We start from the raw sequence: 14,975 nt of genomic DNA on the forward strand, positions 1-14,975 counted from the left end.
CGAAAACGAAAAAACAATGTATCGCGAAAGAAAACCGTGATTTGTTTTCGGAATATTTCATTTCATTCTCTATTTATCCGGCACGTAATTTTAAGCTGTTGCCGATGAAAAATGAAATAATATGAAAGAATATCAACGACTTTACATAAGCAAGACGAATGCGAATAAGAAAGGGCCAGCGAGGTAAGTAATATTTTCTTGTTGCTCATATCAAGTTCGGTATTTCGTGTTTGTTTCATTTTTCAGGATCGACCAGCATCACCTAAAATGATTTAGAGAAACGGAGAGGAAAAGACATAGGAAAGACGACCAAGAAACCGAAATACTGTTTGATTCAAAAAAGATGCAAAAGGAAGATGCAAAAGCAACGTGAAAAACGAGAACGAAAGACGCGATTAATTCGAGAAAAAGGAGAACAGAATGCTGATTGTGAGATCAGTGATGGGCTATCATTCTTGGTTTATGGAATAGTTTAACATCAGCCTTGAGATTTGCTTTCCCAATCTGGAAAATACGCTGCAACTAAGAAGAAATAGCGTTTCCGCTATATCCTATAGATAAGATCAGATAAATAGATTCTTAAGTTACCATGCAACTGACCTCTTTTTTTTTTTAATGAATGTCATTTCAAAACATCATCTAGGCATTTAAACCAGCTTATAGTTTACTCGGTATTTCATTCTAAGCCGCTATGCAAAGGCGAAAGGATGGGACATCAATTCTCCGGGACGATTCGATCATTTCTTCTTATTTTGGCGCTGTCTACGTGCTATCTCACGGCTGCTCCCCCTGATATGCAAGCAAGAATTGAACAACTTGAGAAAAACTATGTGAGTCCAAATTAATATCTTTTCTTGCTGCATTAATTCCTAATGTTTGACTTACGTGTTCGCTTAAAGATCAAAGTCAAAGAACATTTGGAAGGCAAAATTATTGATTTGGAGACAAAAGTCGGTCGACTGGAAGCTAAAATTGAAAAACAGGATTCACTTTTGGCTGTTCTGAAGAAAGGACATAAACCTTTGAAAGACAATATCGACATCAATCAACATCGTCGTCAGAACGCAACTCTTCGTACTTGCCATGAAATCCACGTCGCAAATCCGTCGTACCCCTCCGGTATGTACTGGATCGATCCAGACGGCCAAGGCGTCGGTGATCCACCAATCCACGTCCATTGTTATATGGACGGAAAAGAGGTGTCCAGATATGGCAAAACATCCATTTTGCACGACAGCGAATCGAAAATGGACATTGGAAATTGCACCGAACCTGGATGTTACTCGAGGCCAATCAAATATTACGCGAGCGATAGACAAATCCAAGCGTTGATTCAATTGTCCCATGGCTGCTCACAAACCATTTTGGTATTTCGATTAAAGCCCTGATTTTGAACGATCGTTTGCCTTAAAACTGGCGTTTGGTGGTGCAGTACTATTGCAAGAAAGCGCCATTAAACCACAAAGGGATAGCCTACGCTTGGTGGATCGACAAAGACGGCAAAAGACACGAATTTTCCAATTGGTTGACGACGTGCGACAAACTCTCTGAATATAAAGAACACGGTACGAGTGATCTATTTATTTGATTAAAAAAAAAAAACTCAACGACAATTGAAATCGGTGTTAAAATCCAGGTTACAACACAGACAAGCGTTTGCCGTTCACCCGCTTCCATTTTAGCAACCCGTTTAAGGGCTCCGGTCAACACCAAGTGTCTCGATTAGCATGTCAGGGAAAGGCAAAAACGGAGGCAATGCCGAGATCGTGTGACGATTTGTGGCGGATGGGACACACTCTCAACGGAGTCTTCTTAGTCAGAGGAGATAAACAAGTGGAAACTGTTTTCTGCCAATTCGATAAACGACCTAACGAACGAGGTATAATAGATCAATGGTTATACGTGGATTTTCACGTTTTTATTTGATGAACGTTATTGAACATACATTGATGAACAGGTTATCAAACATGGATCGGGTATGTCGATGTGAAATCTTTGCCGACATATTTCTCTGTCCAGAAGAATCAGCTGTTCAAAACAACGGATGTTGCTATACCATTTGATGTCGAAAAGGTTAACGTCGGCAACGGCATAAATTTAAAAACGGGAATATTCACCGCACCACGGGATGGCATTTATTTCTTCTCGTTTAACGGATTGGCCAGTAGTGAGCCTGCAGAGGGAACGGCTTACGTCGGAGTAGGTCTTTTTTTGAACGCAATCCAAGTTGGTAGAACTTTTCAACATGAGGGTGACGTCACCACGCACCACGATCGTCCACTGACACTTCAATCAACGTTGAAATTGAAAGCCAACGATCGTGTTTGGTTGCAGATTACAGGCGTGGCACCGACGAGCTTTCTGTTTGATAACCATCACGGACATAATCGCTTTACAGGTTTCATGTTGGACGAGGAATTTACAACGCCTAAGTGATGAATTTATTTCATATTTGTATTAGCGTGATTTTATGTTGTTTTTTTACGGGTGTAGGAAACTTAGCTTGAGGCTTTCACCTATCCGGGAAAAGTTAGATGTTTGTCTCCTTGAAATAAAGAGCGTAGATGTTCGCATTTCAATGTGGAAACATTCGAGTTGAAAATAATAATCATTCGACCCATATTGTTGACGTCAAAGGTCTGCCCTTGGCCATCGAAATCTTGTTCAAGACGCCCGCCATCATTTCAACAACCTGTCTTTTTACAATTGATACTGAATGAAGAAGAACAGCTGTTGATTTTTTTTTTAAATGTTACAGGATAATGTGAGAGGAACGCCCTGACTTCCGCACGAAAACTCTATTGCGTTGTTTGAACGAATACGCTCTGGCTTTGACCGTGTACGTTCCGCGAAACCCAAATCAGATCCAGAGGCAATGCCCATGATTATCAACTGTCTTGATTTCTCGGTCGTCTCTAAAGCCAACTTGCATCTATACCAAGGTCACCATGTGCTCCTCATCTTCGTGGGGTGGGGTGGGGGGTAAAAAAAAGCGCCAAATTGTGCTCACCAACTGAGCAGTTTCATCAATGCCATTTTAACTGACATCCACAAAGGATGTTTTACGTGGCGCTTTCTACTCGTCTCACTTTCTGTTTCCTTATTGTAAGGGTTTCAGTGTTGACGACAAAAGTTTTCAATCACAATCGGCTGACAAACAATTTAGTGTTGAAATCATATGATGTATCAAGTGTAAAGAAAGACTGCGATGGCAAGTTGGTCAGCTGATTGAGAGACAATTGGCGCCCTCGACGGGAGTGCATCAACCAAGACCCAATCGCCCAGTGTAAAGCAGATAGTTCATCGATGGCTGTGCTGCGTTTGAATGCAATTCATAACGGAAGAAGTTATCTGCTCTTTTTCCAGGTTAGTTTTTAGATATTTTTTTTTGCTTTCGTTTTGCATGTATCATCGCACAATGACAAATCAGAAGGGCTTAAAATCTCGACCCCTCCCCTCTCCCAGTTATTTGGCTGTGATTTTTTTCAAATTGCAACCGTTTATTTTTTTGTTTGTTTTCCTTTTACTGATTTGTGAGAAATCTTTTAAAATGATGCAGTGTGAGAATGCGCCGATTCCGTCTTTTTTTCGGCCATTAATGGTCGGCCTTGCCTTTCAGACCTTTTTTTCCGGCCACGTTTCGCCATTTAGGCGCCATTTTTGTTTCGATGGCACCATAGAGTGAGGGGTATCTTTGACATTGTATTGCTCGAACTGACGAACAATGCAAGTGGCCTGTGTTTTTGTTAGAAGTGGGGCAACATAATCTGTTTTCTCAATCATCAGATGGCTTGGCAGAATCGTTTAAACAACAATCACTATTTCTTGCCAACTTCATTTGATTGATTTTCCCATTTTGTTTTCTCTAACTTGTGAAGGTTACACCAGGAAAAGTGGCATTTTTTCGGTAGATGTCTGCTCGTTTAAAAAATCGTAAAATCAACAGTATACAAGCAGATGATTTGTTTGAAAACAAATGGATAGACATTGCCAGTTATGACTAATGTCTTTTTTTAAATAATGAAGTACACCAAGAATAGCAAGTAAAACCATGATTCTTTTTGTGAATAATATGAACAACACTGGTGGACTCTGCACAGCCATTGGATCAACAACATGCCACTTAGAACTGTACTGCATATCAAATTTTAGTGAAGAGAATTTGCTATCAGCCATTGGTTCTGTTAAGGTATTTATCATTATTTTGTTAATGTTCCATAGAAAGATTGTTATTGTTTATTATTCAGTGAAAGCCTCCAGCAGTCAGCATGTACTCACAGCAGTAGCTCGTACTCCACAGTTACGATCCTTTACAGTTACGTAAAGGATTCTGCAAACTCTCTAGCAATTTAGTCAATTATCAATATACATTATTTTTATATAATTTACAATCCAGGTGTATACAATGAGTGAAGTTGGAGTGGTATGTTGTCAGCGCCTACCAACTATGTCCGAAATGGCTGCACTGGACAAATCTATAGCCATCAGCAGTAAGCAAAAAGTAGAAATAAATTTTTTAATGATTAGTTTTTATTGTAGCTGTATACATTTTGAATATTGAAGGGCATGTTTTTGGCTCAGAAGGGACAGTACACAATGTTTTGCAAACTAAAGGTATTTGATTTGTCAATGTATGTATTGCCATTATAAACCAATGACAAAGCATTTATTATTTATTCAATATTTTAGGTTATTAATGCACATACTGGTGATGATCTTGACCCAAATCGGGATGGAGAAATCTGTGTGCAAACCCTGTTTATGCTCACAGGGTATCTCAACAAGTATGACATCATAATAAAGATAAACATTTAATTTTTCAGCTAGTAATCATCTAATGTTTGCACATTGTAGGAAACTGCCAATTTCCTTAGAGAAGGATGGGCTCATAGGGGATAAAGGATACTATGATGATAATAAACAAGTTGTTATTGTTGGACGCTACAAAGAACTGATTAAATTTCGTATTCTCAACGTAAGAAAGATGATCGACTATTTTGTTTTAATTGATTAAAAGTTAACATTTGCTTTGACCAATAACAGATATTACCAAGTAACATTGAAAGTCATATATAGTAAGTCATCCTGCTATCAAAGATACAGCAGACGTGGGTTTACCCCACGACGAAGATGGGGAACGGCCATTCGCTTTCGTCGTCTTATCTGCAAAGAAAGAAGTTTCGGCTGATGAATTGATGGCTTATGTAAACGGTGCGTTTCACTGTTACATAGGTTATTTGGTTACTTTATTTCTGGTGTTCTTCTAGATAAAGTTATGGAGGAAGCAAAATTACGTGGTTGGCTCCGCACAGTTCATGTTGCATGGGTTTCACCTCGAAGGATCGCCTCCTTGCAGCATTTAGCGCGTCTCAAACTCAGACGATGTTTAACCGGACCGGACCAATTTGACGACCCCATATTCACTGACCGAATACCCAAGCTCATCCGTAACTTGATCGTTTCCCTCTTTTCCAGCACCGTCCATGTAAGAAATCATTTTATTTTTTAAATGACAAGAAAAAAAATACTAAATGCATTTATTTAATTATTTCAAAGTGTCGTGTTCCGGAAGAGCAACGAATTCGAGATTATGTCTGCAAACCGCCACCGGGTAACACACGGCTCTAGTGCACTATGATACGACGCGATGAAGAAGACTCTGCCGGGTAGCATGGAATGGACGGATTGATCGATCCTGATGCACCAACCAGCAGCGGTGGAGGTGTTGGCTTCACCCTCTATCTCGAATTCCTCGGTGGACTCATTCTTCTTCTCAAGGTTTCCTTTTCAATTACATTTCTCTCCCCCACTCTTTACTTATTGTCACCGTTGCTGTCGCCATTTTAAAAAACGATTATTTTCGATATCTTTAGGGTAAACCAACGTCGAGAATAAGACCAGAGTTTGTTATTTACGATCCGCGAAAGTTCTCCAGCAACGATATGAGTAAAAGTCAGCCTTTGTTGAACAAGAGCTCCGAATTGCTTTTAGCTCCTCCACCTACATCGGCCAGCAAATTCCAGCAATTGCTTAGTCCTGGTCTTAGACGTAAATTCAGGCGAAATTGTCCGGCTGCTGGACAGCACTCGGCTGATTCAGATTCCGAAACGGACGATAGTTGCGTATCGACCCCAAGACTTCAGCGGAAATTTGGAGGGAGGAAACTCAACAACCAACATGCTAATCCTGGGGATAATAACGGCTGTAAAACTAATGGAGAGGTTTGAACTTGAAAAAAATTTTTGAAAATGAAAGTCAAGTTTATTTCAATTTTTAAATTGTAGAATTCAACGCTGGCTGAAGTGGCTTCAAACATTTGGGGAACTCGATTCAAAATCACTGGATTAACGCCATCTCTGCCGACGCATCTTGGTCAGATTACGTACAAGACGTCATTGTTACACCTTCAACCGCGTCAAATGACGCTGGGCGTGGTCGATTTACGTGATTCTTCACCTGGAACTGAAGTAGAAGAAGAAGGGGCACCCATTTCAATCTGCCCGTCGGACGAAGAAGATAATTCGAAAGGCAATAGAGAATCATCGAACCGTCAACATCCGCCCATAGTTCCACTGACGACACCTAATTTACGATTGAGACGGAAAGCCGGAATGAGCCGGATGGAACCCCCACCTTCACCGACTCATCATCGACGGACGGTTCAACATCAACCTCAGACGACACTCGACGAAATGTTACGGATCGAGTGGAACTCTGACTCGCGGATCATATTGTCTACACCGGCCGTTAGATGGCGTAGTCAGAGCGTTGGGCATCTCGCAATAGCGTCTGCAATCAGCAACAATAGCAATTGGCCTTATAGTAGACGAAGAAAGAGTCGCTCACTGGACTCTAGTCCTGTTGTTGGTAGTAATCGGAGCCGTTGTTCGGGATTACCGGACATTCGTAGCTCTTGGGCCGTCCAAATTACTCAACCATTAGTTACAAAAGCAACGACGACGGACAAAAAAACGAGCACAAACTCGTTTCGTTCGAGAGTTGGCAGCCAAGTTTTGCAGGCCCAACATGTGTCCGATGGCGAAGGTCATAGTAAAGTTAATAAGGAAAAGCGTTTCGCTTTGGCCCGACTCAGTCCATTGTTTGGTCGTAAATGCTCATCGTCGGCAGGGAAATCGACTGCTGGCCGATCTGAACCCAACACACCTAATTCTAGTCCAGCCATAGGACGTCGCCGGAATAATTCGTCGGCTACAGTAAAAAATGAACGCCGCCACCAATCTCCTATACGGTAAATTCACCTTAAATGCTTTTTGATTCAATCTTTAATCAATAACTGAATAATATCTGAACACTAGGCAATTGCTCAATTCTCCGTTGCTGGCCAGACGGCTGGGCAAGAGTCGAGCCGCCCCGCCCGCGGCTACCGCAATGGACAGCTCAGACGATGATATCGACGACGCTCAGGCGACTACAGTCCACAATTTCCACGATCTAGAGAGTTTCCAAAAGGCCCAGCTACTTAATAAGGTAATCGTGTTCTTCAGTTATTTTTCCATCGACGTAGATTGTAATTAAATCTCTTAGCTACGACAGACATGGATAGCTGAAAAGAATTCAGCAAGTAATGGTGAAGAACGCGAGCCACCAGCTCAGACAAGACGAAGATGTGAGTTTGTTTTGAACAATAAAGCTCCACTGTGGAACGAACACAGTCAAGTTTATCAGTTGGACTTTGGGGGGAGAGTGACCCAAGAATCTGCGAAGAATTTCCAGATTGAATTCAAAGGAAAACAGGTAGTTTAATATCAGCTAAGGTTTTATACGAAGGTGCATTGATGATGTTCTAATTGGTATGATTGACAGGTTATGCAGTTTGGCAGAATCGATGGGAATGCCTACACGTTAGATTTTCAGTATCCTTTCTCAGCTGTCCAGGCTTTTGCTGTGGCATTGGCAAACGTGACTCAACGATTGAAATAAAAATGGAATTTGAATAAATCTGTCCAGAAATGGTCAATATGCCTCTTGTGATATTAAACATTCGTAACTGTAAGAATTTATTTCACGTGTCATTCCTTTGTTTATTATGAAAGTTTTCAATACACGTTAATGAATGGGAAGATGGATAAATGACAGCAGCGTACCGGAAATTGGCCGGGACATTACATTTCCTGCAAGATGAGACCGACAGGTTTCTAACACGTCGGTGTTGAATTGTCAGTTCAAATCATGGAAATTGTGTGGCACCATCTAGGTTTTAAACATTAAGAAATAAAAAATAGGAAAGTCTGGCTTATTTGAAGATTTGACGAAATTATATTTTCTCTAGATGGCGATGCAAGTTCATCAGCCCTAGTGTCAGAAATCGAACTATTTTTGTGTCTTTTTCTCGTGATGTTTATTGTTAAACACGTTGTTGCGTTAGGAAGGTGTATTTGAGGTTCCATCATCACAACAGTGTTTTGTTTTTGTTTTTTAATTGTGGTTTTTACCTCTACCCAAAGGATTGTGTTATAACAACCACTTCGAATTTGGATAACTCCAAAACTATAACTTCCAGGTAAACCAAAACTGAATTTTCGGCATCGCCTGTTGAATAGCGAGTTCGAATCATGTATTGGTGTGGCAAACCTGATCTGCCATGTCGAACCTAAATCACTGATTATGAGTAAAATATTATTACAAGATGTGCAATTTGCCATCAAAATATCTGCAAGAATTGGATCTCCAATTTACTTTCTTCTGGTGATAACCAGATCTGTTCCACTATCACCTTAGTTCGGATGGCTGCCAAATAAGGGTGATGGTTTTGAAACATTAGCTTCAATTGTTATGTGCGCGGTAGTCCTTTGAAGTGGTATGTAGGCCGCATCTGAAAACTGAACTTTAAGAACTTTGAAAGGTCATATTATGTGAATTCTCTATAGTTTACGTTTGAAACTATGCATATCCTTTGTACCCTATAAAGGAAAACAATGTTCATTTTTTAAATTTCCGAAATTTCAACTTCCGGTTTAAGATCCGGTTTTTAAATGCTTAATAACTCACTATCTGTTGTTCTGAACAAAAAAAGACCGACATTTTCGTAATCCTCGTGAAATTTGGGGTCGAATCCATGTGTCAGTAGAAAATACCCGAAAATCGTCAAAAATCGCAAATTTCCCTGAACTATAGTTCAGGAAAAATCGCGATTTTGGCCAAATTGGACTTTTCACCAAAAACGGATAAAATAGGTCAGACACACCCTAAATTTCATGAGGATCACGACAATCATATTCGTTTTGTTGTGGGCTCAGTATTTCTGGAGATATAGACTATTTCTGGTCACTTCCGGTAATTTTTTTTTTTTCAACTTTGCAAAAAGTAAAAAATGAACATTAATATTCCAAGCATTTTAAGCATTTTGATCATAAGTGTAGCTTCCATTCTCTAAACAGCGTTTTGTTTTTGATTATTAATTGTGGTTTTTACTTCTACTTAAAGGGGTTTTATAACAACCACGTCGAATTTGAATAACTCTTAAACTATAACTTTCAGGTAAAAACAAACTGAAGTTTCGACATCAGCGTTGAATTGCGAATTCAAATCATGTATTGTTATGGCAATATCTAGGTTTCAAACATTAATTTTTAAAATACGAAAAGTCGGGGTTAGTTATTTTTGTCGGGCTTATTTGCAAATGTGACGAAATTGAATTTCCGCTAGATGGCGACGCAAGTTCATCAGCCGTAGTGTCAGAAATCAAACTATTTTGTGCTCGTAGAGTTTCCATCAAATCAAATGGTGTGCTATTTCCAATTAAGTGTTTTCCTTTTTGGTGTTGATCTATGGCAATCCGTTTTACCCATGATAAAAATAAAAAACATTGGACTTTTTTCCTCTTTACTGCTAACGCCATCTACCGGTAATATTTCTAGTTGATTCTCTGCATACACCGACCGAAAAAAATTTTAAGCCCGACTAAATAAGCCCTACTTTGTGTTTTTTATGGTTAATTCAAAAATTAAATGCCTCGTATAAAAATATACCCCATTTTCGTGATCAGCGATTAATTTTGAATCGGAATAATGTATTTTTAATGAAATCTAGGATTTTAAGAAATTGGAAAAGTGAGAAGGCAATATAGCCTTCTTACTTTTCAATTTTTGCAAAATTTTAGATTTCGCTTTAAATACATGTTACGATGCAGAATTGAACGGGCATCACGAATGTGAGTGTTGTTTTCTCGTGGAACTCATAGCTTTTGAATAAAACGTAAAAAATGGTAAAAGTTGGGTTAAAAAATAAGCCCGCGCTTATATTGCCGGGCTTAATATTTTTTTCCTATTAAAAAAATAATAGCATTAAATCTAGATAACTATAGTTGATTTTGATTCAGGATTAACCATGAAAAACGAATATGGAATTTGTTTTTACGTAGATTTTATAGTTTTGGAGTAATCTAAAATATTTTAAGCCCGAGCATATAAGCCCATTCTATAACTAGAAATGTGACCGGTAGATGGCGATAGCAGTAAAATAGAAAAAAAGGACAACATTTCTTATTTTTATTATGGGTAAAACGGATTGCCTTAGTCGGGCTTATTTTTTTTTGTCGGGCTTAAAATTTGATAGGAATTTTACTTATAACTAAGAGACATCTAGCGGTTGAAACTCAACTATTTGGAAAATTTGTCATCGTTAATTGCTATGTGAGTACGGAAGTGAATGGTTTACACGTTTGTTCTGTTCCCTACATTTTGTCTTTCAAAGGATACTTCAACAAAGAATCGATGGTATGTTCTTTGTAAAGAAATAAATCCATTGTGCTGTGTGTTTTGAGTGGCAAATATTTTACACTGATTTTTCCCCTTCATACAACAGTTCAGCTTGTTATATCATGGTATGGACAGGCTATAATTGCCACTGGTCATCATGCAACTGCACAGTGAGAGGATTCCTATTCTGTATGGGCATCATACTTCCATTGCTATCAAGATCATGGTCTTACACTCACAAGGGATGCTGACACTGTAGGTAACAAAATTGAGTAGATTAAGACACAATGCTTAAATCTCTCAATCTTCATTTGGCCACAATGCAGTTTCCCATTACCTTTCATCCGTTGAGCCTCAAATCTTCAAACCTTCAGTTTTCCCACCGTTGGCTATAAACCTGCATAGGCTTTGGAACCATCCACCTTTTTGGTATTTCAAGTTTTCATGTTGTGGAGTATTATTGTATTGTAATGTAAAATTACGTGATAGGACCACATTTCATCTATTGCCTTCATTTCGTCGCTGTCACCATCGTCTCATCACCTTCGCCTAGGGGCTGTCACCGTCGCCTCATCGCCTTGTCACCGTCGCCTTTGCCTCGTCGCTGTCACCGTCGCCTTTGCCTCATCGCCTCGTCGCTGTCACCGTCGCCTTCGCCTCGTCGCTGTCACCGTCGCCTTCGCCTCGTCGCTGTCACCATCGCCTTCGCCTCGTCGCTGTCCCCATCGCCTTCGCCTCGTCGCTGTCACCATCGCCTTCGCCTCGTCGCTGTCACCATCGCCTTCGCCTCGTCGCTGTCACCATCGCCTTCGCCTCGTCGCTGTCACCATCGCCTTCGCCTCGTCGCTGTCACCATCGCCTTCGCCTCGTCGCTGTCACCATCGCCTTCGCCTCGTCGCACCTCATCGCCTTCACCTCATCGCCTTCACCTCATCGCCTTCACCTGGTCGCTGTCACCGTCCCCTCGAGGATGGAGGATTTCACCGTGGAACGTTGCCCTGGTATTGTTTTGTTTTGCATTGTAATCTGTAAGTTAACCCGTTGGCTGCCACCCCGTTTGCGTCCCATTTTTTTTGTAGCTTATAGGGACCGGGCGCTGTTCTCCCCATGGCCATGGGGGGAACAGTCGCCATTGCGCCTAATGGCTTATGCCATTAGGCGCCGTAGGCAATGCACCAGTAGGGCCTCTCTTTGTCGATGCGGCAATAGATTCCTGGGGTGTGCATTCCCGGAATGGAATCTATTGCCGTGTCAGCCCGGACTTGTCTTCGGACAAGTCCCACCTTGTTCGCGGATCCTTCAGACGGCGATGCGTAGTTACTGTAGTTAAGCAACCTACGGGTTGCATGGCCTGGCAGCCAACGGGTTAACTTAGTAAAGTGTATGTTTGTATGTATTTGTATTTATGTAAATATTATGTATGTAAAATAGTGGTGGAATTGTGTGGTGGAGGTGGGACAATATAAGAATTCTTTATAAATTTCTCACTTGTATTTATTTTACAATTTAAAACTTATAATAAAAGCAACTACTCGTGCTACCAAACTGTTCCACTAAGCCAACTAAGAAAAGCAAAAGAACTTAGGAATGTTCATGTTCCATTTCAAAGCATTTTCCTCTGACTCTCTTCTCTATATGCTTTACTGTTACAACAAAACTTCTTTCCTGGTAGTATTTCAAAGCCATTCAAACAACTAAATCTTTAGCTTTTCTCTTTTCTTCAAAGCAGGCACTATATGTAACACAGGAATGACACTGCAAATATTATATATTTATATTCAAATTGACACCATAATATTGCTGGCATTTCATACTTTCACAGCATATTCCCCTAGCCAGCACACCAGACACAGCTTGGAAACCTGCAAATACAGTTTACACCAATATTGTTAACATAAAAAGTATTCAAATAATAAATCCAACGATAAATAGTACTCAAAGTAAAAATAAAATACCTAACAAAACCTGGAAGCATTGACACTTAGATTGAAAAATTTTACAACCAATAGTTCCATTTCTTTAAAGATGGTAAAATTATGTACATTAAAATAACAAAAGCAAAACATATGCTGGTAACCAAACGATACTCAGCCATACTTCTCCCCGTAATTTACTACAGTCGCATAATGCTGCTTTTACTTAAAACTTTAGTTGTGAGACTTCTAAGAGGCACCTATGTGTTATCTCAACAATGTAAATCTATCTTTACGCCAAAAACGGAAAATTTACGTCATAAACATACCTCAAATAACAAATCGGCGAAGAAATTTCACAGAACGAAACCTCGATGCCTTTCTCGGTTGACGTCAGACGAGACGGAACAGCTGATATTTCCATGGCATGGCAAAATAGGTGATAACTCCTCCTCTAGGTGTCTCGATTAAATGGCTGCTACAATGGTTTAACATTTAGTTTACCAGCAGTATCCCAGGCATAATCAATACGTATGTCAAGCTCGAAGTGTAGCTGTTTCGCACAAACTCACCAGGATGCTCTGGTATTAACATGCTTTATGTATGCATGTTACTAGCATTCCTGAACATGTCAAATTCGAAAGCGTACTGACGATGTCGAAGGGCACACGGGAAGCCACTCGCCATCTATCATCAAAAACATACATTTCAAACGGGCCTGAAAATTAGTTTAGGCATTTTTCTACCTTATCTTGTTTTGTTGAGTAAATAATGATTGAATAACTTCTTTCAGTTTACACCCTTAGACGCTGTTCGATTTCAAGGGCATACCGCAAGTTAATTAATTCCTCTTCATGGCAGTTCCATCTTCAACAGCACTACAATAAAATGAAAACACTGTTAGTTTCAAACAAGACTTAGGAAAATATAACACTTACAAATCCTAAAGAAAATTTTGCTAATAACAAAGAATTGGAGTGACAAATCAAATGAAATAACGTAATGGTAAAGTTTAAAAAAATTACTTATTTCTCTACGTTAGCAAAATACCTATCGAAATTCCTTGCTTCACTTCTATATCATTAAACGTACATGCAACGCTTCTAAACCCGTGGCTAAAGCATCAACATACAAACAAAATTTTATCAGTAATACACGGACACATATAATGCGCCTAGATATTTGGTGCTTCGATAGTTTCATAGATTAAAAGCAATTTTCATGTTAAGACGTATGTTGCTTACAAGGAATACATAGTACACAATAAATATTAACATATATTTAGACGCACAAATGTAGTCAAAACTACTGAATGATCATCCGTTTTGAATAAAATTTACGCTTAATCGCCATTCACAAAGTATAAGTGTAGCGGAATCCCCAAGAAATCAAATTATCCGATTCTTGTTAACAAAACATCCCTCCTTAACTTTAATAATATGTATATATAATACATATAATATTAATTTTATCACCTATGGGACCATTTTCTGAAAATCTCTGTACAATGAACATCTACGTACATGGAATAACTTTTATCTATAAAATTACCGAAGCACTGTTTATAATTTTAAATGCTGAAAAACATTGAAAAGCATATTTTTTTGGTAAAGTTGTAAATTATTCGCTTTCAATGGAAATCAGCCCAGGACATACCTCAAGCAAATTCAAAACCTCAAAAGTGAAAACTCGAATCATTTAGAAAATACTCCACCCTAATTCACTTTGATGTCCGATGAAATTTTGGATGGTTGCAGAAAACCCCAAGTACCGCTAAATTCGAAGATGTGTGAAAACGGTAAATTTGTGCTCTGAAAAAGAAAAAATTAGATTCTATTAGAACCAGAAATATTAAAAATGATTTATTTTACATTTTTACAACTTTCATTACCATATAAGGTAAGAAAATAGCCACTTTAAAAAGCATTCTTACCAGCAAGTTGATCTTCACTATATCCAGTCTTTGAAAAACAAGTAAATAGTGAAACAATAGCTGATCCTTTTAACAATAAACGAGATTTCCAATTGTAATTTTAAAAAATTGACAATTACCATATTTCGAAGTAAACTTGCACAGGACTTCAGTCAGACAGTTGCACACCCAAACGAACGCACAAGCAAAATGTGTTGAAATTATGGGAAAGTGATGTCAAAAGACTTTGACGCCATCTAGGAGCCGTTTATTATATCTCTCAACAAGTTTAAAATTTTAAGTACTAAATTAATGGCCGCTACGACTGCTGCAAGAATTTCTTCGTTTTTAGTTATAAACATAACATGGCATAAGTTTTAACCGTCTTGGTCACTATTTACCTTTCTGTGTTGTTAACCGTTTAGGTAATTT

The 14,975-nt window shown here is 39.1% G+C and overlaps 1 protein-coding gene, 1 long non-coding RNA gene and 1 pseudogene across 2 annotated transcripts; 2 read left to right on the forward strand and 1 right to left on the reverse strand.

Annotated features, from left to right (window-relative positions):
* The first annotated feature begins 673 nt into the window (after window positions 1-673).
* LOC130699604 (uncharacterized) lies at window positions 674-2,587 on the forward strand. Its single transcript, XM_057521852.2, has 5 exons — window positions 674-830; window positions 900-1,367; window positions 1,433-1,565; window positions 1,637-1,879; window positions 1,958-2,587. The coding sequence occupies exons 1-5, from the start codon at window positions 708-710 to the stop codon at window positions 2,434-2,436; spliced, it is 1,446 nt and encodes a 481-aa protein (XP_057377835.1). The 5' UTR covers window positions 674-707; the 3' UTR covers window positions 2,437-2,587.
* A 1,356-nt stretch (window positions 2,588-3,943) lies between these two features.
* LOC130699574 (tubby-related protein 4-like) lies at window positions 3,944-7,978 on the forward strand (annotated as a pseudogene).
* Window positions 7,979-13,252: 5,274 nt separating this feature from the next.
* LOC130699614 (uncharacterized) lies at window positions 13,253-14,606 on the reverse strand. Its single transcript, XR_009003483.2, has 4 exons — window positions 14,565-14,606; window positions 14,346-14,442; window positions 13,378-13,509; window positions 13,253-13,318 (listed from the first exon to the last, which is right to left on the reverse strand). It is a non-coding gene; the product is annotated as an uncharacterized LOC130699614 (long non-coding RNA).
* Window positions 14,607-14,975: the final 369 nt, after the last annotated feature.

The sequence above is a fragment of the Daphnia carinata genome, chromosome 2, assembly GCF_022539665.2.
Source record: "Daphnia carinata strain CSIRO-1 chromosome 2, CSIRO_AGI_Dcar_HiC_V3, whole genome shotgun sequence".
Lineage (NCBI taxonomy): Eukaryota > Metazoa > Arthropoda > Branchiopoda > Diplostraca > Daphniidae > Daphnia > Daphnia carinata.